The 23,899-nt window shown below is 48.2% G+C and overlaps 1 protein-coding gene across 6 annotated transcripts in view; it reads right to left on the minus strand.

Annotated features, from left to right (window-relative positions):
• The window catches only part of CPNE2 (copine 2), a 171,274-nt gene that overhangs the window by 51,380 nt on the left and 95,995 nt on the right, over positions 1-23,899 (minus strand). For all 6 annotated transcript variants that reach the window (XR_010592520.1, XM_065566950.1, XM_065566948.1 and 3 more), the window contains 5 exons: positions 23,049-23,132; positions 16,604-16,693; positions 13,448-13,546; positions 5,030-5,116; positions 4,054-4,113 (listed from right to left, as the gene is read on the minus strand). Coding sequence is in view for 5 of the 6 variants with exons in the window: in XM_065566950.1 (XP_065423022.1) it covers positions 4,054-4,113; positions 5,030-5,116; positions 13,448-13,546; positions 16,604-16,693; positions 23,049-23,132 (420 nt within the window). In the remaining variant the exon portion in view is untranslated. The remainder of the gene's footprint in view (positions 1-4,053; positions 4,114-5,029; positions 5,117-13,447; positions 13,547-16,603; positions 16,694-23,048; positions 23,133-23,899) is intronic.

The raw sequence follows: 23,899 nt of genomic DNA on the forward strand, positions 1-23,899 counted from the left end.
GTGGCGTTATCCCAGAGCTGAATTTTACCCTGCATGTTCGGCGAAAGAGGAGAAATCCCACTGGTGGACGAGCAAACCTCAAACGATTGGGCCAGATCCAGAAGGGACATACGTGATGGAGCAACTGGCAAATCAGTAAGAGCCTGAGTGTCACTTACACACTAACAGCCGACTCTCCTTTGTCCTGCCCCTTGGCCCGCCCCTAGTTCTCCCTCTAGCCAGGACTGAGCAGAGCGCATCCAGCCCCATTACGAAGCAGAAGGATGCCATCTAACATGCACTCTGCATTAATAAAGAGACTACAGAGGTGAGCTGGGGCCAGTGGGGGACGGAAAGGCAGGGCATTAACAGGAAAAGCAACCCAGGAAGGTGCAATTCCTACTAAAACCCCGCCCCCTCCCACTTCCTTGGTGACTGAACTAAAATCATGCTCACTTACCAGCATGTGCCTCATCACCTGTGACATCAGCTCTGAGTTAGGCCCAGCCAATGAGGCAAATTCATCCCTGGGTAACTCCACTGATGCCAGCTTACACCAGGGATCAGCTTGGCTCATGGAAGTTCATTTCTCCTTCTCTTTTCTTTGTAGGGGTCACTTGGCACCGGTACTTCCAGGTCCCCGATAGGACGGAAATGCTGCCCAACAAGATTTCTAGGTCATGCCCAGCAGAGGTAGCTGAGGGCCTGTGGGAATTGCCTCGTGTTACTCCAGTATTTTGGTTCGGGATGCAAAGAAGGAAAGGCAGGATGCATGGATAAGCACAGCAGCGTTAACCGCATCTTTCAGCTGGGGTCTGGTCAGCTCTGATTTTATCCAAAATGGTTTGCTGATCCTTAAGTCGGAAGCAAATTAACGCTCTAGACAAAGAAATGGAAATGGGAGGGGGGGGGGCGGGGGAAGGGCTCTGTGCTTTCCACTGGCTTCCCTCACATTTCCTGCAAAAGATGTTTCTTAGACACAGAAACTAGCCTATGCAGGTTTTCAATGCCGAGCCCTTCCGTGCAGTATCCCATTGCCTGTCAGGGCACTTGCAGACAGAACGATCCCAGTGTTAACATTAAGGGGCCACATTCACAGCTCTGTTGTTCCACCCTGAAACGTATACGTGTATCTGTGTCAGCTTAGCAGGCAGAGGCCCCAGCTGCGGTCAGCCCTTGTTGCACTAGGCACTGTATAGACACCTCGCGAGACACCCAGAAGAGCTCACAATCGAAACAAAGGGCAGGAGGGGAAACAGTCTCGGGTTGGTGAAGTGATTCTCCCCTGGCCGCACACCAGGAAAAGGGAAGGAAACTTGTGTCTCCTGGCTCCCAGTCCCTGTCTTCTCTCTCCTCTTGTGTATATATAGACACCATCAATGCCTGCAGCATCACAACAGTGGGAGATGAATGGGGAACCACCTGGGTGAAAGCTGATGAGTGTCTGTCTAAAGTTGTGAATTCCCTGAAGCATAAAGCCACTGGATGGGCCTGGAAGTGCCATTTGTAGAACCCCATTTCCTGCCCTTCTCTTGCTTCCTTTCAGCATCAGCCTCTTCTTTCAGTTTGTCATGGTCTCCTGTGACACCACGTGACCTTCAGGGGGGCACCAGGCCCTTGTCGACAGGCGGCCTTTCATAATTCTGGGTGCTCTCTCTCTGTAGCGGCTCCTCAAGTCCACACCCAGCAGGTGCTGCTGATAACCCAAGTCGGTATTGTGCCGACAGGATAATAAATGAAGAACTACCCTCCCTGACTGAAACGCTAATCAAAGAAACATTCCCTTTGATGAAAACCGAACAAGAAAGCTGGCCAATTATCGGTAGATGGTTAAACTATAGGGTGGATTTCAGCTTTTCATGCTGATGTACACAGGAGTTTGGTGTTACCAGCAAACTTAGTCATTTTCCCTTTTGTTCACTCTTTTGCTCTAAGACCTTAACACAACGGTTGAGCTGCGTATAAAAAGCTCTGGCATTCATTTCTGTTTCTATGGTAACTCTTCCTCTTCCCGCCCCCCCACCTCTTCCCCCTTCGCCTCCTATGTCTTTTTAGACAACAAATACAAATTGACATGCTGCATGCACACACAAATCTCTAGATACTGTACTAAAAAAAAGGGAATTTTCAGAAATTAAAGGGCTGGGGGGAAAAAACATCCATTTTATTAAGCAGTTAAACTCGAGGGCTGTCATTTCCTCTCGAGTTGCTCCCGACAAATCACATGCACTCTGGATCAAACAAGAGGGGCTAGAAATGCAAATGGAAACACCGAAATTCTCCCATTACGTGAAAAGCGCATGTCAGCAACATGCCAAACAAGTGAATTCCACTCAATAATCAGATCAGCTCTTCAAGGCAAAATGACTATAGACCCAACTAGTGACTGCGAGCCTCAGAAGACCATCTGGAGATTCAGCTGGGTTAGAATAAAACCCCAAAGAACTTGGAGCCATCTTTGAACTTCTCAGGTCTGCAGGAGTTGTCTCTCCCATGGCTTCCTGGCTCATCTTCAGGAACACAAGACTCCAAGAACAGGGTCATTTGTAGTATTTTACAGAATCATAGAATATCAGGGTTGGAAGGGACCTCAGGAGGTCATCTACTCCAACCCCCTACTCAAAAGGGGACCAACTCCAGACAGATTTTTGCCCCAGATCCCTAAATGGCCCCCTCAAGGATTGAACTCACAACACTGGGTTTAGCAGGCCAATGCTCAAACCACTGAGCTATCCGCACTTTCGCTTCAAGCTGGAACCAGGAAGAGCAGAGGCAGTGGCCAACGTGAAAAATAATGGGGAGAAGTTAATGGATCTTTTTCAAACCTCAGAAAAGGTTTGGTAGTTTTGAGTGAAGGATCTGGGGGAAGTTTGATCTTCGTTCATCTTGAAAACTGCTCCGTGGTTCTGGTAAAAAAAAAAAGTCCGTCCCCATCCCCCCCCCAGCACACTCCATGAAGTATCATAGCGGAGAATTCCAGGAAACGGACACATAAGAAAAATCATATGTATTCTAATTTCTTACTGGGTTCCAAGCTGTTCAACCCTGAACTACAGTACATTTGCCTGGGGCATCGATGAAGGATTGTCACGTGCTGGAGAGTTAACAGCCTACCAAGAAACTGTGCCAAACAAAACATAGCTCAGCTCATCCAAACATGCAGGCCCCAAACGAGATGGAGAGAGGAGGTGCAGCAGTTCTTGAAGAGGAAGCAGAAAAAAGGCTACTCCATACTGGCTGTGCTGGGAAGGGGCTGGGTTCTTGGACCATGGACAATACCTGTGAGACATTCTGACCGATAGATACACTCCTGAGAGTATCAGAGAGACACCTGAAAACGAACAGGACTCAGAGTTGTAGAAATTCCAGCCGTCAGGGAGACTTTCTGAGAGGATTCCTTGGTCGCATACCCAGAAAAACGTGAACGTGGATACAGCAACAGAAATGCTTGGGTAACTATTGACCTAAGAAGCATGTATAGTCACTATGATTGGGTGTGCGCATTCGTGATAATTATGTACAATTTGTGCCAACCGTGGTCAACAAAAACGATTTAGCTAATCCTGCCATTCTTCATGCCATAGGTGGCACCTGAGTGAGCCTGGAGGAAGCTCTGAAAGGCTGAGAGTCCAAAATCAGGACCTGATGTGGTCTCACTGGGGCAAAACAGTCACTATTTATGCTGGTGCAACTCACCCTTGTTAGAAATGGGAAGAAGTTGCATTGGCAAAAAAAAAAAAATCACAATGCACTAGGGTAAGTTGTGTTTCTACTAGGGGGTTTCCGTCAGTGCAGATACATCCATGTAGCTCTGCTGGTGGCTAAAATCCGAATACAGACAAAGCTTAGGGTGAAGACAAGGCTTCTGAGCTATTATAAAGGACAAGGTATCTAGGCTGCTGTAGGGAAGCAGGCCAGGCCAATGTCCATGGCTAAGCCAGTGAGCGTCCATTGACCTTTAAAAACGTTTGCCCAATGCTTATGTTAATGCACAGACCCCAGCCCAGAGCTCCCAACCAATTACATTTTTCATTCATTACAGTTGATGGACAAAGAGCAGCAAAAAATACTTACAGTAAACATTAACTGGCAGCCCCCAAGGATGTAGTCCAGGAAGGAGTAATCCCTGGTTATCTGAAAGAAAGAGGAAAGAGAGACTTTCAGAGCCGCATTTCATCACCCTTCATCATCATTGAAGTCTTGGAAGGCTTAAAAAAAAAGTTGTGTAACTGTTGAGCGGCTGACATTTTGCCCCCTATTCTCTCAAACTCGACTCGCGGGATGAAGCAAACGTGGAGAAACGTCTGGATTTCCTGAGGCAGCCTTTCATTTCTACATCAAAAGCGAACGTAGTGCTGCTGAGAGGTGCCCCCGTGTCAGCGTGATGACCGCCATCTTGAACTGGGCACCTCCCGAGCTCAAAATGTGGCGTGAAATCATGGCTTTATCCCCCTCAACCCTTAAGAATTATCGGGGGAGGATTACGTTTCATTTATGGCCACTCGGGATACTGCGCACGTCCTTGCATCCTAAAACAAGTCACGGCCAAGCCAGTATTTGCACAACTCCCAATTCCACATCCCCCTTCTTACCAGCTTGTTACTCATCCGCATCTGTGCGAATTCCAACAATTAAACAGACCAGAGGCCTCTGCTCCGTCTCAGGTAGGTTATTACCATACAGCAGGGGGTGGCTTGCCACCAGAGGTGAAAGCGACGGGCAGAGCCAGAACAGGAAGCACAAACATGTCCATTCACGCTGTCCTGCTCCACAGAAACCTTTGGTAATCCACGCTCTGCCTAATTCTACAGAATCCTTCGTACTGCGCTGCTTCAGCATCACGACTGTGTACCAGACCCAACGTGGCGGTGCCATGATTTTTTACTTCTTGCTGGGAGAGCAGAGGAGTGTCGCTTTACTAGTGATTTGCATCGGTAGGTCCATCCCAGTTTTTCCAGGGGATTTTGCTCCTGAACTCACCTACGATATGTACATCTCCTCCCCCACCCGCCCCCCGAGAGACAGGGCTTTTAAAAAGCTTTGCACTTACTTTGCAGGATTTCACAAGGATGACGCCGGAGTTCTTGTAATTCTTTTTCTTCTTTTGTTTTTTGGGGTTAATGCATTCTAATTCTAGCTGTAACAAACAAGACACACAGCACACCGTGTTAAAGCCAAGTTCCGACAAGGGCTGCCCATCCCATTCAGTGTGGGATAGCTACCCGGCAGTCTGCAGCTCATGGACATGCCATGCTGCTGCAACAACCAAAAACATCTCACAATAATTAATGGTTAATATTAAATTAGTCTTCATTTTTCATCATTTTTCATCTTTAAAACAATAACTAACATTTTACCCCACTGCAGCACCTTCTGCCCAGGGATTTCAGAGCACTTAAGAGACACGAATGAACCTTATGAGTTATCTCTGTTTGACAGTGGGGGGATAATGGGGTATCTACTTTTTGAGCACCTACCTGGAGAACCCTTGGGAGTGATTGATAGAGGTGCTCACACCCACTAATTTCTGTCCCCAGTATAGCGCTCACCTTGGGTTATCTAAAGGGGATGGGAGGGTGAGAGAAAGCCATTGCTAGTGGGGCATCCTTCCTTCGGACTTCAACAATCCAGCAGCGATTTTCAGCAGTAACTGAATAGGGAGAGCCTCCTTCAGAAGCAGAGATGCCACCCCAGTTTTCCCTTCAGTAGTTCTAATGATTGGTCACCCTCACTTAAAAACGTATGCCTTCTTTCTCGTGTGAATTTGCGTTGCTTCAGCCTCCAACCCCTGAATCTCAGGATGGTTTTTTTTTCCTTGCTAAATAGCTGCCTACAAACAGAAATCTCTTCCCCGTGCAGGTATTTGTAGACCACGGTCAAACCACCCGTGAACCTTTTCTTGGATAGATTGAGCTTTGTAAATCTCACATTGTGAGGTGTTTCCCAGACCATGGAACGTTCTTGTAGGTCTTTCCTGAGCACTTTCCCACAATTGCCGCAGCTTTTTGGGGAAGCGTGCACACCAGACATGGACATGGCATTCCAGAAGTGGGCTCCCAGATGCTATATATAGAGGTAATACCACCTCCCTACTCTTACGTGAGGTTCCCTTGCTATATATCCAAGTATTGTGTGCTAGGCTGAGCGGGCTGCACTAACATCAGTGCTGCAGGAGTTATCTGTTTGACAGTGGAAATAAAGGACAAGCCAGGAGAATAAAACTCCACCCCAGGCAGAATCACAGAATATCAGTGTTGGAAGGGACCTCAGGAGGTCATCTAGTCCAACCCCCTGCTCAAAGCAGGACCAACCCCAACTAAATCATCCCAGCCAGGGCTCTGTCAAGCCTGACCTTAAAAACCTCTAAGGAAGGAAATTCGACCACCTCCCTAGGTAACCCATTCCAGTGCTTCACCACCCTCCTAGTGAAATAGTGTTTCCTAATATCCAACCTAAACCTTCCCCACTGCAACTTGAGACCACTGCTCCTTGTTCTGTCATCGGACACCACTGAGAACAGCCGAGCTCCATCCTCTTTGGAACCCTCTTCAGGTAGTTGAAAGTAGCTATCAAATCCCCTCTCGTTCTTCTCTTCTGCAGACTAAACAATCCCAGTTCCCTCAGCCTCTCCTCATAAGTAATGTGCTCCAGACCCCTAATCATTTTTGTTGCCCTCTGCTGGACTCTCTCCAATTTTTCCACATCCTTCTTGTAGTGTGGAGCCCAAAACTGGACACAGTACTCCAGATGAGGCCTCACCAATGTTGAATAGAGGGGAATGGGTCACGTCCCTCGATCTGCTGGTAATGCTCCTACTTATACAGCCCAAAATGCCATTAGCCTTCTTGGCAACAAGGGCATACTGTCGACTCATATCCAGCTTCTCGTCCACTGTAACCCCTAGGTCCTTTTCTGCAGAACTGCTGCCTAGCCATTCGGTCCCTAGTCCGTTGCAGTGAATGGGAATTTTCTGTCCTAAGTGCAGGACTTTGCACTTGTCCTTGTTGAACCTCATCAGATTTCTTTTGGCCCAATCCTCTAATTTGTCTAGGTCCCTCTATATCCGATCCCTACCCTCCAGCGTATCTACCACTCCTCCCAGTTTAATGTCATCTGCAAACTTGCTGAGGGTGCAGTCCACGCCATCCTCCAGATCATTAATGAAGATATTGAACAAAACTGGCCCCAGGACCGACCCTAGGACCGACCCTTGGGGCACTCCACTTGATACCGCCTGCCAACTAGACATGGAACCATTGATCACTACCCGTTGAGCCCGACAATCTAGCCAGCTTTCTATCCACCTTATAGTCCATTCATCCAGCCCATACTTCTTTAACTTGCTGGCAAGAATACTGTGGGAGACCGTATCAAAAGCTTTTTTAAAGTCAAGGAATAACACATCCACTGCTTTCCACTCATCCACAGAGCCAGTTATCTCATCGTAGAAGGCAATCAGGTTGGTCAGGTATGACTTGCCGTTGGTGAATCCATGCTGACTGTTCCTGATCACCTTCCTCTCCTCTAAGTGCTTCAGAATTGATTCCTTGAGAAACTGCTCCATGGTTTTTCCAGGGACTAAGGTGAGGTTGACTGGCCTGTAGTTCCCCGGATCCTCCTTCTTCCCTTTTTTAAAGATGGGCACTACATTAGCCTTTTGCCAGTCACCCGGGACCTCCCCCGATCGCCATGAGTTTTCAAAGATAATGGCCAATGGCTCTGCAATCACATCCGCCAACTCCTTTAGCACCCTCGGATGCAGTGCATCCGGCCCCATGGACTTGTCCTTGTCCAGCTTTTCTAAACAGTCCTGAACCACTTCTTTCTCCACAGGGGACTTGTCACCTCAGAGTCAGAGTCCTTCCCCCAGGTAGGGCTGTACAGGCCCACCATGAGAATTTTTAGTGGCCGGGGCCATGTCCAGTCTGAATATCAGCAGGTAGCAGGCTCAGTGGCATCACCAACAGTTCACATGCGATGGCAGAGCCAAGGAGGGCCATAATGCCACCCACCCAGGGATTCCCAGAATGGCTTCCCATCCTCCAGACAGGCACATGGGGCGATGGTTCAGTGGGTCCTGCAGCTCCTGGATGCCGTGCAGCACGCTATCTCAGTTAACCACCATTGCTCATCTGCAGCTCCCTTCCTCCAGCGGCCCAGGCGACCCAGCTCACAAACCAACCCCTGGCTAGAGTAAGCACAGAACCTGGTCACAGAATCAGACCCAGGGTCGGCCACGGCCACTTGGCTCGAACCGAGACGGCCTGCGTTCGGGAATGGAGTGGGGGGAAGCCTGCCGCCAAGCCTAACCCAAGCCTCAGTCCCAGCAGAGATGGTGCCTCAAACCCCTTCCCAGAGATCCCGTTAAAGTGCCCAGTGGGTCTAACAGGTAAGAACTTAGCTCTAATAACCGACACGCGTTTCCTTCCTCAGCATTGGGTCGCTGGCTCCTCATCTCTGCTCTCTTTGGAGACGGGATAATTCCCTTTCAGTGAGAGCTTGTTACTTGGTAGGGCTAATCATGTCCTTCTCTTCCCCAGATTACATCAATTTAGCTCCCTCAGCTTCAAGGCCTTGTCCTCCGGCCTCGCCTCATTTTTAATGTCCTTTAGTTTCTCCTACTTCCTTCCCCGGACACTGGGACCAGAACTGCAGGCAGCGTTATACTGAAGAGCAGCAGGTTTATGTTAAGCAACACTGCCGGCCAGTTTTTATTAGTGCTTTTTGTTTCCTGTCTCTAGCTGCAGGGTTCTGTATGTAAACAGCATACCGATGTGCTTTATATGTCAGGCTGCAGGCAACCAGCTTCCCGGGGCTTGCCTGGGGGTCCATTGTCAGGTTGGAATTTGCCTCTTCCCCTGAACAGTGACATATCCCCTGAAATATACCTGGTGATATATTTACTGCAGGTAAAGCAGGCGACATGGAATGCAAATAACGGAGCCCCGGCCTGAGGGGCTACACCCAATAAGGTGGGATGCCAGCGCGTCCGTGTTACGTACAAGTAACTATGGATCCCAGCACTGATTTCTGTGCTAGGCCATTGTGCCTTTATTTGAAGTCTCAACCCAGTCCTTTGTCTGTCCCCTGCCATTGCTGTGATGGCCTTTGCAGTAGTATCCAACCTGCATCGTTTGTCCATTTCAAAATAGAACGAGCATATGCATGGATCATCCCCATTTTACCGATGGGGAACTGGGAGCCCAGAGCAGGAAAGTGACTTACCGCTGGCAGGGGAACCAAAATCTCCTAAAACCCCCAGTCCCCCGTCTCTATCCACTATGTGACACACCCAAGGACCCATTAGGGGGTCTATCTTACCTCTGACTGAAATCTAGTTATACCAGATCCATTGTAGTCACTGAATCACCGAAATCACTAACTCAATATCTGCTGAGCAAGGCCATTCTTTATTTGACACGGTAATATTTGTGTGTGTGTGTGGGGTAGATACCTCTCCCCTTAATGGTCTCCCCGGCACCAGATTTTCAGAGAAGGCTCAGCTCCCCTTTGGACACCTAAATCGGTAGCCAGATTTTGAAAAAAAGCTCAGCAACGTTGGGTTCTGAGAAGGTGGCTCTGACCACAACACTGAGATCTTTTGAAAGAGACGTTGACCCGCTGTGGGTACTAAGCCCTTGAAAATCTAGCCCATAGCGACTCCCTTGTAGGCTTAAGATCTTAGCTCTAGAAACATATTTCCAACACAGGGCAAAGCTGAACGGAGAAAGTATAAACCCAGCCCCTTGGCTCAGCTGTAGCAAACACAGGCATGTTAAGGGGAGTCAAGATCTAGTGGGAAACTGAGTCTGGATAATGTTGCCAAATAGGTGCCATTGGAGTGCTGTTGTATGTTCACCCGAAAGGAGCAAAGAGACACTGCTGACAGCTTCAGCTCCTGGGATCTGCAATAAAGAGGCTGCCTGGGTTATTCACAGCAAGTAATTGTATTAGGAGCACTGGGTACTAGACAGAGCAGAAAGCAGGAAACAGCCGAGAGTCCAAGCTGTGGGAAGGCAGAGGTTGATTAGTCACAGGGTAAACCAATGTGTGCACTTGTTCTATTTATAAGCTGTTACAGAGACGTGCCCCAGCCACCCCCTTTCTCCATAAACCTCCCCTCTTCCCAGGCATATGTACAATAAAGGTGTGACAAACGCAGGAGATCTGGGAATGTCAGTATCTACCTGTTACACCGTCTTCTTGAACAGTTATTGTGTAGCGCCTAGAGGCTCTCGCCAAGATCAGGGTGTTATTCTCCGAGGCGGTGTACATGCATGTAAGTAAAAGACAGTCCCTAACTTATATGCCTAGCAATCTATGGGATAGGAGTGTTATTATTCCCATTGTACAGATGGGGTTTGGAGGCACAGAGAAATTAAATGACTTGCCCAAGCTCACGCAGGGAATCTGTAGCAGAGCCAGGAAGGCCCAACTTTAACCACAAGAACATCCTTCTTCTCTGCTGTATTGTGTCATCTCCACAAGGGGCACCACAGAGCCAACTAACAGGAGCACGTCAAACTGCGTAGGGTACAGGGGCTATCTGTAGATGTAGGCATGGGCAGGAGTGAGAGGCCAACCTTCAGGGAGAAGGACTAAGCAAAGGGAGAGAGACAGAGGAAAGGAGGAGTGTGACTAGGTCAGAGAGAATCCACATTATCGACAGGCACCATTCCAGACAGCCAGTAAATCAGACCTCGACTCATCTGCAACTGGGACCAAAATTCAGCTGCCCGAAGCACTGTGGCTCTCACAGCTTTTATAAATAAGAGAATATTTGGTCAAGTATGTCAGGAATCTTGTGTTGTCATGTAGGTCAAGTTCCAGCACATTCCCTGGGAAGAAATCCCAGGGCAGGAAATGAGTAACTCAATAGTTTCCAGTTATTTTAATGAGAAAGAACCTTAAAAGCTGCCTTGGTTTGGCGAGAGAATGTGGCCGGAGGATGGGGTAGAGGCTTGGACATTTAGCTGCAGGAGACATCTTAGCATCCGGGGGGTGGTTAGAACACACCGATCCTGTATGCACTGCAGTGAGCAGACCTCGGGTGCGTCTACACAGTAGCGGGGAGCTGTAATTCCCAGCTTAGGTAGACGTACACAGACTAGCTCTGCTCGAGGTAGCGCCTAAAAATAGTAGTGTGGCCACAGCGGCAAAGGTGGCCGGCTTGGGCTAGCTGCCCGAATATGCACTCAGGGGGAGCGGCTGGAGTTGTAAGCAGGAGGTTAGCCTGTGCCTCGCTGCTGATTTTAGTGCAATCGCTCGAGCAGAGCTAGGATGTGTGTGTGTCTGCCCAAGCCGGGGCACTTTAACACCACCCCTCCATTCCAGCCACAGGGGCAGTCTGCCGGGGGCCTTTGTGTGGAGCTAGGAGAGTGCCCTCCTGTAATGGCTGCCTCTAAAATTGTACTTAGAGGCCAGATCCCAGACAAAGGACAGTAGGGGTGCCTGTCTGAGAGAAGCTTTTAAGCACCAGGTGGAAATACCCTTCTCATTATCCTGGAGCACTGCAGTGATGGAATGGGGCGTCTTCACTAAAGCACGTAATTATATAGCAGCAAAGCGCCTTCTGGGATCCGATGCAGATGCAAGTGAATGGTCCAAGCACCGATTCTTTCCAGCCCTCTCAGAATATTCCCCACTGCTGTGAAGAGGGACAAAAATATGACATTTATGGGCATAGGCCCAATGAGAACTCGACAGCAGCAGCAGGCAGATCAATGGGAGGTCTGGGCTCGCGCTATTCTGTATGTTCAGGCCTAGCTGTCAAAGGAGATGGACACTCGCTGGGTGTTGGCATGTACGTGAATTACAGTCTCCGCTCTGATTCAGTCTCTCAGGGGCAGTGCAAGTTATATTAAAGCAAGGACAGAAAAAAAAGCCCCAAGAGAATCAAAACGAGGAAACGCCGGCAGAGCAATCCAACCGGAACGCGCAGGACGCACAGGAATCTCACCGCACCAACACCCGCCCTATTCATGTGAGATCACGGCCCGAGAGCTGCGCTTCTCTGTTGGGCAGCCAACTCTGAAGCCTTCACTGGGTCTGTACAAGTCAACACACCTCTGTGCCTCAGTTTCCCCATCTGTAAGACAGGGATCGTGACGCTCACCCACATCACAGAGGAGTTTGTAGGGGAGCTAATTAAGGCCTGCACAGCACTCGGAAGGTGGATGGCACTCAAGGAGGTGTTTAGTACTAGGGTTACTGAAGGGAAAGTGGGTTTTGTAGCTAATGCAGTGGGTTGGGAATCAGGGGAAATCGGTTTGATTCCAAGCTCTGACAGACTTCCTGGGTGGGGTCACTGTCCTTCTCCGTTCCTCATATGGGATAATTCTTATCTTCTCCCACCCTGTCTGGCTGGTCTATTTAGACGGTGAGTTCTTTGGGGCAGGCAGTGCCTCTCACTGTGTGTATATCGACACTGGCACCCGAGGTGCAATTGCCAGCTCAGGTAGATATACCCCCGCTAGCTCTGAACAATAGCAGCGTCGCCGTGGTGGTGTGAGCGGCTAGCCGGCTGACTACACACCTAGGATCTTGATTAGGGTCACACTCGAGGTGGCTCCCACTGCCACGGCTACCCTGCTATTTTTAGTGCATTAGCTGAATCAGAGCTAGCGCGGGTATGTCTCCTGGAGCTGGAAGTGTAGACGTACCCAATGTGCATGGACATGGCCCAGCACAATGAGGCCTAATCTTGGTGTGATTACAATACAAATAAATAACAACAACCCAGAACCTGCTGAAGGAAATGGGGGTCTATTATATGCCTTTATTACCTTGAATCTACTGGATTTTATGCAGCCCAATTTTTTCCCCAGGACAGTTCCATATCTAAAACAAGACCCCCAAATCTCAGTCGGGCTGGAGAAACATTGCAGTGTCATGCTGCAACACGGCTGCTGCGTGACATGGAGTAGCATCATCACGTCACCAGGGCTGTCCAGGTGGACACAAAGCTCAACCCCATGTGGCAGCAACCCCAGTTAGCCAAATCATAGAATATCAGGGTTGGAAGGGACCTCAGTAGGTCATCTAGTCCAGTCCCCTGCTCAAAGCAGGACCAATCCCCAGACAGATTTTTGCCCCAGATCCTGAAATGGCCCCCCCTCAAGGATTGAACTCACACCCCTGGGTTTAGCAGGCCAATGCTCAAACCACTGAGCTATCCCTCCCCCCCCAAAGAGCACTTCCACCAGCAACAGGTTCAGAAATGAGGACAGGAGAATGTTAGAAAAAGAGAAGCCAACAGTGGCCAAGCTATTCAGAAATGACTAGTGATTTTGGGTGCCCAGACACTTTAAAAGGGCCTGATTTTCAGAGTAGGGGGGTGCTTGAACATTGTTTTAAAGCATGAAGTCACTCATGGTAAGAGCCACTTTTGAAACTCTTAGCCAAGGGGACCCTGGGTTCCTCCTCCCCAAACCATTGTTCTAAAACCCGACGGTGTTTCCGCACTTACCGGCAAGGTATCTTGGGCTTCACACATCTTGGCTACAGTGGTCTCGAACTCCCCAATGAAGTCATGTCCCCCGTCACTGTCGTAATCGTAACACATGACCTGGGGAAGAGGAGGGGAAGCGGTCGTTCTCATGCACAGAAGAGGTGCGGGTCTTGCTTGTGGTTAGATGAATCACGTTCAGAGGTTGCTCATCCCTTCAGATTTATCCTTTCTCCTGCTTTCCCCACTGCCCCAACACTACCTCCCGAAGGCCCTGGCTCATAACAGCCTTTTTGCCAGCCAATGAGGGCAGAGCATGACTCTTTGGATCCTGTCAGCAACAACTCTGCCTTGACCATGAAGGCAGGGATCTCTAGAGAATGACTTTAGATGTTCCCTCCTCTGGGGCCGGGATCAGTACTTAATTTGTGCCAGGGCTGAGCCCCGGCACCTCCAGACTTGGCGGTTCATAGCCCCGGCACCCCTCTGGACTCGCTGGGTCAGCTATGAAAGTAAAAAAATTGCTTGAGCCCTGGCACATCTGCCATTACAAATTAACCACCGGTCTGGGCCTATTACTAGAAATTTCCTACCAGCAGTAGGCACAGAATGAGCGCTAGTGTAGGCCAGCCTACAGCCCTTTAACCATCAGCATGTGGTCTAACCTACTCCGAGCAGATTTCGATGACATGATGATGAAACCCCCACCAGCAACCAGTCCACTAGCACTGCTCCAGACTTGAAATTTCCAAAAATTCCGTTTCAGAAATGTTGTAAAAGCTTTTTATTTTCATTTGTATTGACTTTACATTATTTCATGACATGTCGAATTGTAGTAGGGCATTATAATCACGGCCACCACTGACATCTCATTCTATGATGTCATAGTTAAAATATTCTATTTTTTAAAACCATGACCGGCAGTTGCTACTTAGTACTGATTGAAACATCTCATCGTCTTTTCTAGATCTCAGTGTCTCCTGAGTGTGTGGTAATGAAACAGTCTGACGCGGTCGCTCGCCCCTTGTGCTGATTGTAAAGGCTCTTTATTACAGCAGGATTGGTAGCGTCACCTGTTATTAAGGTCACCCAACACTTCCCATTATAAAGCCCTATATCCAGTTGCTGACAACTTTGCCAAACTTTAACCCCTGGGACTGAAACTTTTAAGTCTAGCTGTCTGTCTGCCTCAAGCTGAATTTCTCTGAAAATTTTCAGCCAAAATGGTTCAACAGTTTCCAGACACAAGGTTGGAGAACATACTGTGTTCTACCTATGTTACATTTTGGTGACCTTTTCTTTGCTTTCGACCAGGGGCTTGAAATTGACCCAGGAGGGTGGCTTTTGTGTCTGGGAAATGCCATTAGCTGTCCCTGTGAAAATCTGCCCCGGCCAAGTTATAGGTTGGCCAAGTTATAAGCCCTTGAAAAAAAAAAAAATTAATTTAATTAATGGAGATATCCCATCTCCTAGAACTGGAAGGGACCTTGAAAGGTCATTGAGTCCAGCCCCCTGCCTTCACTAGCAGGACCAAGTACTGATTTTGCCCCAGATCCCTAAGTGGCCCCCTCAAGGATTGACCTCACAACCCTAGGTTTAGCAGGCCAATGCTCAAACCACTGAACTATCCCTCCCCCAGACTTTGCACATGCTCAGTAGAGACTTGCTAGATCTTCTCAGTTAAATTCCCTGAGGATTCTGTATGCACTGAGCCTGGAGACTGAGCAGGACTTTCCCTGCAATTGCAGCTCTAGGCTGAGCTCCAGAACTGAAGGCAAGGAGACCAACTGTCTTTTCTGTGCTCTCAATGTCCCCCCCCACTGATGCCCAGACACTAAGAAGGAAGCTGCCTGATTTGAAAGCAGAGGGGACAGGAGACAGACCTTGGGGGAAGGAGATTAGTATGGAGATACTGGGAGGAAAACAAAGGAATGACTGGGAGCCATGGGAGGAAGTGGGGAGCTGAGATTAGATAAGGAGCCATGGGAAGACTAGGACTGGCTGGGCAAAGAGATTGGGAATCAGTGGGGAGGGGAGACACCTGATGAGGAGCTGGGATGCAGGGGGAGAATTAGGACTGGCTGGCCAAGGAGACTGTGACAAGGAGCTGGGGCTGGAGGTTGGGAGCCATTGGGGAAGGAGAACATGGACAGGGTGAAGAGAGAACAGACAGGGAGCTGGGGAGGGGGGTGGTGAGACTGGGAATGGGAATCTGGAGGGGGCAAATTAGGCCTGGGATAAGAAGCCTAAGGAGTGAAGACTGGGACTGAGAGCGGGAATGGGATGAGATACTGGGGTGGTGAAGAGACAGGACTGGGATAGGTTGGAGGGCAGAAGAGTCTGGGCCCACTGGAGCACATTCCCCTCCAGAGCCTCACCATCCTCTGCTGCCAGCAAATTGCTGTGAAATCCCTTGGCAAAGCATCTCATACCCCTCTAATGCTGCTCCACTAAGAACCACAACCTCCTAGCACTACCTGCTAGCAGTTACTCCATGAGCTCCACTTGCAGAGGTGTGTGGTGTCGTGGCTCTAAGGTCTCCAAGCCTGCTCATGACCCATGTGGCTAGCAAATGTGATGCCAAATGCTGGAATTTCTGTTGCAGTTTGCCAGGAAACATTTGCTTAGCCGCTGCAGACAGCTGATGTGACTTTAGGAGAAAAAGAGATCGGTCAACCTAGATTTATCATAGAAATGTGGCCTTGCTTCTTGGTAGCATATGAACTCCTCCTCAGCGGTTCTGGATCTGTGTTAGTTTCAGCCTCGAAGCGATCTTCACCCTTCCTCCCCCACCATCCGCCGCACTGTCAGAGGCTGGGTACCATAATGCAACAAGGAGCCCGAGCAACATAAGGGTCACTCTATGGGCAGGTCTACACAATGGGGCTAAGTCGACTTCAGTTACGCAACTCCAGCTACGTTAATACCGTAGCTGGAGTCGATGTACCTTAGGTTGACTTATTGCGGTGTCTACACCGCGCTGGGTTGACGGGAGAAACTCTCCCATCGACTTACCGTATGCTTCTCGTTCCAGTAGAGTACCGAAGTCGACGGGAGAGTGATCGGCAGTTGATTTAGCAGGTCTTCATTAGACCCGCTAAATGGACCCACCTGCGAATCGATCACTGCGCATCGATCCTCCTGGTAAGTGGAAACCAGCCCTATATTAACAGTTACCTTGATCAGCTTTTCTACATCTCCATCACACAGCGACACTAAAGGCACAGTGAACGGCTTCCACACGGGATCCAACGTGTACTTAATCACCTGCAGTTTGGGAAGGAAGGAAAACGGTTCGATTAGAAGGAGCCAGTGGAAGTGAAGCGTTGAACACAAAGTACAGGCTGGAGACATGTTTTCAGTAACTTTCGACAGATAACAACTGGCATAAGGTTGGCATAGCTCTGCTGAAGTCAGAGGTGCTCCACCGCATTACATGGGAGTAGCATCACCCAGTCATGGAGGTTGTCACTGACACTGAGCACTGAACCATCGGTCTGGTCCACACTGCCACTCCTTTGTTGAAATTCAGCTTACGTGGTATCAGAAATGGCAGTTTCTTGCTTGGAAACCTTTCCTGTTGGTCAGGACACAATTTTGTAGCATTTCATCAAAGTCTAAACCCAGGCAGATCTAATGTCTAGAACAAGGATGGGCAAACTTTCTGGCCCGAGGGCCACACCGGGGTTGCCAAACTGTATTGAGGGCTAGGTAGGGAAAGCTGTGCCCCCCAAACAGCCTGGCATCTGCCCCCTCCCACTTCCCCCTGACTGCCCCCCTCAGAATCCCTGACCCATCCAACCCCCCTGCTCCTTGTTCCCTGACCGCCCCCTCCCTGGACCCCTGCCCCTAACCACCCCCCAGGACCCCACCCCCTATCCAAACCTGCTCCCGCTCCCTGTCCTCTGACTGCCCCAACCCCTATTCACCCCCCCGACCCCCAACAGGCCCCCGGGACTCCCACGCCTATCCCACGCCTATCCAACCCCCCTGTTCCCCTTCCTCTGACTGCCCCCCCTCCGAACCTCCGCCCCATCCAACCAGCCCCTGCTCCCTGTCCCCTGACTGCCCCCCAGGACCACCTGCCCCTTATCCACCCCCCCCACTCCCCACCCCCTTACCGGCCGGAGCCAGCCACGCTGTCCGGCAGGAGTTCGCAGCCACGCCGCCCAGAGTGCGGGCAGCGCAGCAAGCTGAGGCTCCGCGGTGGGGGGCGGGGGGAGAGAAGACAGCAGGAGAGGGGGCGGGAGCTAGCCTCCCCGGCCGGGAGCTCAGGGACCGGGCAGGACGGTCCCGCGGGCCGGACGTGGCCCACGGGCTGTAGTTTGCCCACCTCTGGTCTAACATCTTAGTCCTCCCCCATGGTTGACACTGGGACTTCCAGAGTTAAGACATGAGCCTCTCTAGCAGGAGCTAAAGAACCAACTCGGAGCCGTAGGACACTCGTATAGAACAAGCACCGAGGGGTGAATCATAGCAGTAGGGAGGAGGTTATCTAGTCCAGCCCCCTGCGCTGAGGCAGGAACAAGTAAACCTAGACCATCCCGGACAGGTGTTTATCCAACCTGTTCTTAAAAACTTCCCAAGATGGGGATTCCACAACCTCCCTTGGTAACCTGTCCCAGTGCTTAACTGTCCCTAGGGTTAAAAAGTTTTAAATACCCAACCTAAATCGCCCTTGCTGCCAACTATGCTGATTCCTTCTTGTCCTACCCTCGAGAACCAGCAATCGCTGTGAAGCGTAACACACACTAAACAGCAAGGTTCATAAGCAAAGAAAACTTGCCTTCAGCCTCGCCTTTGAAAAGCTAGCAGAGAAGACTAAGATTGTATTTTTCCACGTGTTTCTCTCATTTAATACACCTTCCATTTCTTAAGGCCACACGCACAGCAGGTTTTCGGCCATGCAGAAAGGTGAACGCGAAATACATTGTTAGTCTAAAACTAAATTCTAAACACTATTTAGTCTACGATAAATACTAGTTAGTCTAAATACTTAACGCTAAATACATTGTTAAGTCTTTAAGGTGCCACCAGACTCCTTGTTGGTTTTGTGGATACAGACTAACACGGCTACCCCCCATGCTAAATACATGTAGTAGGTAATTGCCTATTTATACATGGAAGTTTTGCTTTCTCCAAAGCCATCAAGTGGCTTTAATGCAACCAGAGCATTTCGGTTTAGTTACAATCAGGATTAGCATTGCTCCTGCAGGATAAGGGTGAGCTTTGTCAGCAACTAGCGACAGGAGCCAAGGACTGGCTTTTATTTTGCAGCGATGGGTGATGCAGACAGTCCCTCGTTAGGGAACAGGAAAAAAACCTGACATTAAGAGCACAGTTTAATGAAGGATTTGTAAACACCTCCTACATCAGGTTGGAAAGACCAGGGGGGAACCCACGCACATTAAGAATACACACTGTATGGTGCCCGTATGCTGCCAGACGCCAGGTCTTTGAGGTGGGTGTCTATGAAAGGATCAATGCTTATTTCACCACATGGCACCCACCTGGAGATTCGCACCTTATTTTAAAACATACTAACGACAGCATTATCCTACCACCTCAGACACCTCTGTTACTGAACAACAATGGGATCAGACTAATAGCCAGGAACATACCAAAAGCTGCAGCCCAAAGGAACCGGCAATTGCTTTATTTCTGGTACCCCCCCCCAAAAAGAATCTAGATGTTTCTGTCATTTGGAATTCCTTTGAGAGCAGCAGTTTATTTTCAGGGCTGTTAAGTGGGACGTTATTTAAGCCTCTCTAAATGTGCAGAATTTTTTCCCCCTAGCCACTTAAAGAAAATAAAGCTTCGATAGATTCCACCGCAAGGTACGGCATTATGCTTCGCAACCCGTGTATTTATTTAGTCTCAGGTTTCCCAATGAAGTCGGCAGCAGATAATGAACAAACACTGCCACGTGGCCAACAACGAGTCAAATGGGACTCACTAAAATGGGAGCCAGCAAACGGAAATCAAGTTTTCCCATGGAAAATTTCAGTTTTGTCAGAGAGGTGCATTGTGTCAGAAAATGGTTCCAAAATTCCCAACCAGCTCTACTTTTCAACTCATCTTAGGTCTGAATTGACGGTCCTGGGTTTGAAATTCTCTGTTTACCCCGGGCTTAAGCAGTCACGGGATCCGTACTGATTATTCTGCCCTTGAGTTTAAGTGCGTTGGCCAACATTTTCAAAAGCAGCCTCTGATTTTGAGTGCCCAACTTGAGACATTTTTGAGAAGCACCAAGTATCTGCTGCTCTGGTTGAAGTCAAGGTAAGGGGATGACAACAAGTGGTCAAAAAAATGGAAAATGTTTGTATTCCTTTTTTAATTAAAAAAAAAAAATCCAAACAGCTCTCAAAAGACCAGCACAAATCACAGAGTAAAAGTATGGAACAAGGTCTGTTTCAGATACTTCCACCTTTCCCTCACTCATACCACGTATTTTCCCTATAAACAGTATTTCCCTCCCCTTTTGCTAGCAATAAATCTAGAATATTAACTAGATTCCCACCCCCCAGAAGAAGAAGAATATAAAAGTTGTGAACCCAAGTTCTGAAAAGTGAATGATAGCCTAGAATAATTAATGCTTTTCAGACTAGTCCATTTTGTCCTCTTAATTATGCATTTGATAGTATGGATTCATACAAAAAAGTGACCCATTACACCCAAATACACAATATTTCAACAAACTGGCTAGTGTATGTCAGCAGCATCGGAATTAGAATTATTGGAATTAGGACAGCGCAACTGTGTGTCATAGGCCATATACAGAAAATAGCGGAGATTCCCCTTTAGCTCAAATGGCAGGGTGCTTTTGTGGGATCTGAATTCTATTCCCACGGTCATTATTAAGTTTTGAGGAGCTGTGTGATGTAGTGTAGGGACAACTGAATTACTTAGATGGTTAAAAATGGTTATAATATGCTCTTTCCACATTGGGGATCAATATATTAAGTTTTCAAATAAATTTTCAAAACCCCTACACATACAGGCCTAATATAGGCAAAGCTATCGCAGAATGAGCCATTACAGAATAGCTTCCTGTGCAGACGCACTATTCTAGCAATAATTATTCTGAAATAGTGTCACGGATCACAGCATGGCCGGGCACCAGGAGAGTCAGAGCCCAGGGTCAGGGCCAGAGTCAGGAACTGAGCAGGGCTGGTGTGGACTGGAGCAGGGCAGGAACAAGACTGGGAGAACAAGGCTGGAGCAGGAGCAATCACGGCTGTGGGCGGAAGTGTAGAGCAGCCAGTGACCTGCTGCTACTGCTGAACTCCAAGGCAGACCTGTGGGCACCTTGAAGCCAATCAAGCAGCCCGGCCAATGAGGTAATGTTGCTGCAGCCCAGCTGGGCTCATTTACTGGCCCGAGGGCTGAGCCACCTAGCCTCAGGATCAACTGAAGGAACTCCAGCCCATAGTTCATGACAAACAGGGCATCCACACAGGGAGCTATTTTATACCAAGTGGCTGTGTGTGGCAAAATGTAACCCTGTGTTCACATCCTGCCGGCTATTGTAATCATTTTTGTACAAGGTATGCCTTGTAAGATATCATTTGAAAACTCATAATTTGCTGGTCAGTATCGTCCTGACAACATATGTGTGGCAACACTGTATGTGAAGTTATACTATGGTGATCTTAACACATGTGCCAAACCCCACAGCCGTGCCCAAACCGACTGGCAAACAGCTCTGTCCTAAACAAAGGAACATGTGCTCTACTTAATTTGCACTTAAGCAGTAAACAGAGCCATCAAGCAGGAAGGGACACAAAGAAAGCTCGAACGGGTGAGAGGAAAAAAGGCAGCAGGGAACATCCTTCCACATAGACTCTTTGTCTCCCAGTGCCCAGCTGGAAATGTTTTTCAAGAGAGGGATTGAAACTAGAAAAAGGAGGGACAAACATCCCAATGCAGCCCTCTTTCTTTCCCGGCCCATCACATTCACGGGACCTGAAGCAACAAAGGAAGCTTCGCTGGACTCTGGGGGAAGGGGTCCTGAGTGACAGGGTTTGGTCAGTAAGACTGCCGGAAGCATGTGGTAAGAAACTTTGCTTGAATCTGATATAGTTTGTTAAGTTAGGTATTAGTAAACGTCTTATCTTTATTATTCTTGAAACCATTTCATACTTTTATGCCTCATTACTTGTACTCACTTAAAATTTAGTTCTTTGTAGCTGATAAACTTGTTTTATTGTTTTATCCAATACAGTGTTTTTAAACTGAAGTGTCTGGGAAACGCCACTGAGGCTTTACCTACTGCTGCAACCCTTGTTCTGTCTTGGTCACCTCTCACCAGGATCGACGTGACCAGCCTGCTTCGCCCCTCTCCAGTTTATCCAAAATCCTGCTGTTTCTCCTTCTTTTGCTGCTCCAGCTACATCACCCCTCCTTGAGTCCTTGCCTGGGCTCTTCGTTTTTACCTCAGGTTCAACCCTCTCTTCTCCATGACTCTACACTCTTGACCCCTCTTCCAGCTCTGCTCTCCTGCAGTCCTACTCCACCGTCCCCTCCCAATCCATTCACTTTACCGGTCCTTCCTTCTTCCCCACCCTCGCTTGGATTCATTCAGACTGCCCTGACCGCAGTGCATCCTCTCCACCTCCTTAAGACACACTTCTTACATGAAGCCTAAGTTTGTCTCCTCTCTAATCAGGCCTCCACACTCTCCTATCTGTATATTGTTACCCTGTGCTTGGTTTGGTGGAACTCAAGTCACAGGCTCTTTGGGCCAGGTGGAATCTCTTCTCTGCAAAGTGCTGTGCATAGCTACAACACTTACATAATTAGGGTTTCTGATGTTCAGTTTTAATTGATAAATACCAACGAAGCCCTCTCCCCATAAAAACCAAATTAAATCTGTATATCCAATGAACACCGAGAAAACTCTGGAAATTGTTACTTGTATCTAAGGGCCTGTCCACATGAAGCAGTAATGTGGACTACAGGGGTGTGATTTCTAAAATGCACCAACATGTTGTGCATTAATTGGACTGTGTAGACCCTGCTGGTGCGCAGTCAACATTCTCTAATGCACTTTAACTTAGTACGGTTTGAAACAGTATTACATTAAATTAAAGCATGCGAGGGAACATTACAAAGAGATTATTCATTACAGTAAAAACTATTGTAATGAGTAATGTACAGTACATATTACCAGTTACAGTCCATACAAAGAGAAAGCCCTGAAGAAAACCAAATCTTTGCACGGAAGTAAAAAATTGCTAAAAATAACCTCCACCCCCAAACCTCAGAAGCCCTAAAAATACATTGATTATAGAATCATAGAATCGCAGGACTGGAAGGGACTCTGAGAGGTCATCTAGTCCAGTCCCCTGCACTCATGGCAGGACTAAATATTATCTAGACCATCCCTGACAGGTCATTGTCTAACCTGCTCTTAAAAACCTCAATTATTTGTTTAGCTTATTTGCTGAAACTTTGACCACCACCAACTCTCCCACTTTCCAAGTCAAACAGTCTCAGCTGGACATGGGTAGGCAAAGAAATGGATTTACAACAAGGTCCACCTGTCCGCTCACCTCTGATCAGTGATACTATCAGAAAAAAGGTTAAGGACAAAAAAGTACCAAGTGGCTAATCCACTCACCTCCGTTCTGTGGACCAGCATCCATTTCCCATCGTCGCCTGGTTTATAAAACTCTAGAAATGGATCGGACTTTCCAAACAGGTCCTGTGGGAAAATGCAACATGGGTTATACAATTATTTCCATTCAACTGTATGATGCTCAGGCATGGGACACCCTGCAAAAGAAAAATGACACCCTTCACTACAAGTTAGAGGACTTCATAGTCCTAGTTGTCTTCTGCCAAGGCAGGGAAGAATATAACACAGAATTAAAGTGACAACACATGGTTATTAAACATCCCCTAGCAAGTTTTACAAGTTTAACTGATAGGATTAGTAATAAGCACCTAGAATGGGAGTATTGTTATAAAAGAGACTGGTCTCGTATTTCTTTTGACCTGCACATTGTAAGTATTAAGGGTGTGGTTTTCAAAAGCTCTCAGCGTTAGTCTGACGCTGCTCCTATTTGAAGTCAATGATAAAACTCCACTGATGTGATGGGTGCAGTGTTACAACAAAGCCCTCTTGAAACACACACCCTAACCTCTTAGGACTTGTCTTCAGAAGTGTGGACACATTTGTAGCACTTTCAAATTTCTAGCAATTTAGGTTGTCCCTGTACATTTAACAGGAGGCGGCTAAACTGACAATAGACAGGTGTAAATCAACGTAAGAGTGTCCACACACCATGCTGCATCCCTTTAATTAAACTGGTTTAAAATCCGACCTTCAGTTCAACAACTCTGTTTAGACCAGACCCTAGTACAGGAGGAGGAGTACCTATACTGATGGTAGAAACTCTCCAGTTGGCGTAGGTAGTGTCTTCATTAAGAGCTACAATGCTGTAAGTATAGACAAGCCCTTACATTGTT

This window comes from Chrysemys picta, chromosome 14 (assembly GCF_011386835.1).
Source record: "Chrysemys picta bellii isolate R12L10 chromosome 14, ASM1138683v2, whole genome shotgun sequence".
Taxonomy (NCBI): Eukaryota; Metazoa; Chordata; order Testudines; family Emydidae; genus Chrysemys; species Chrysemys picta.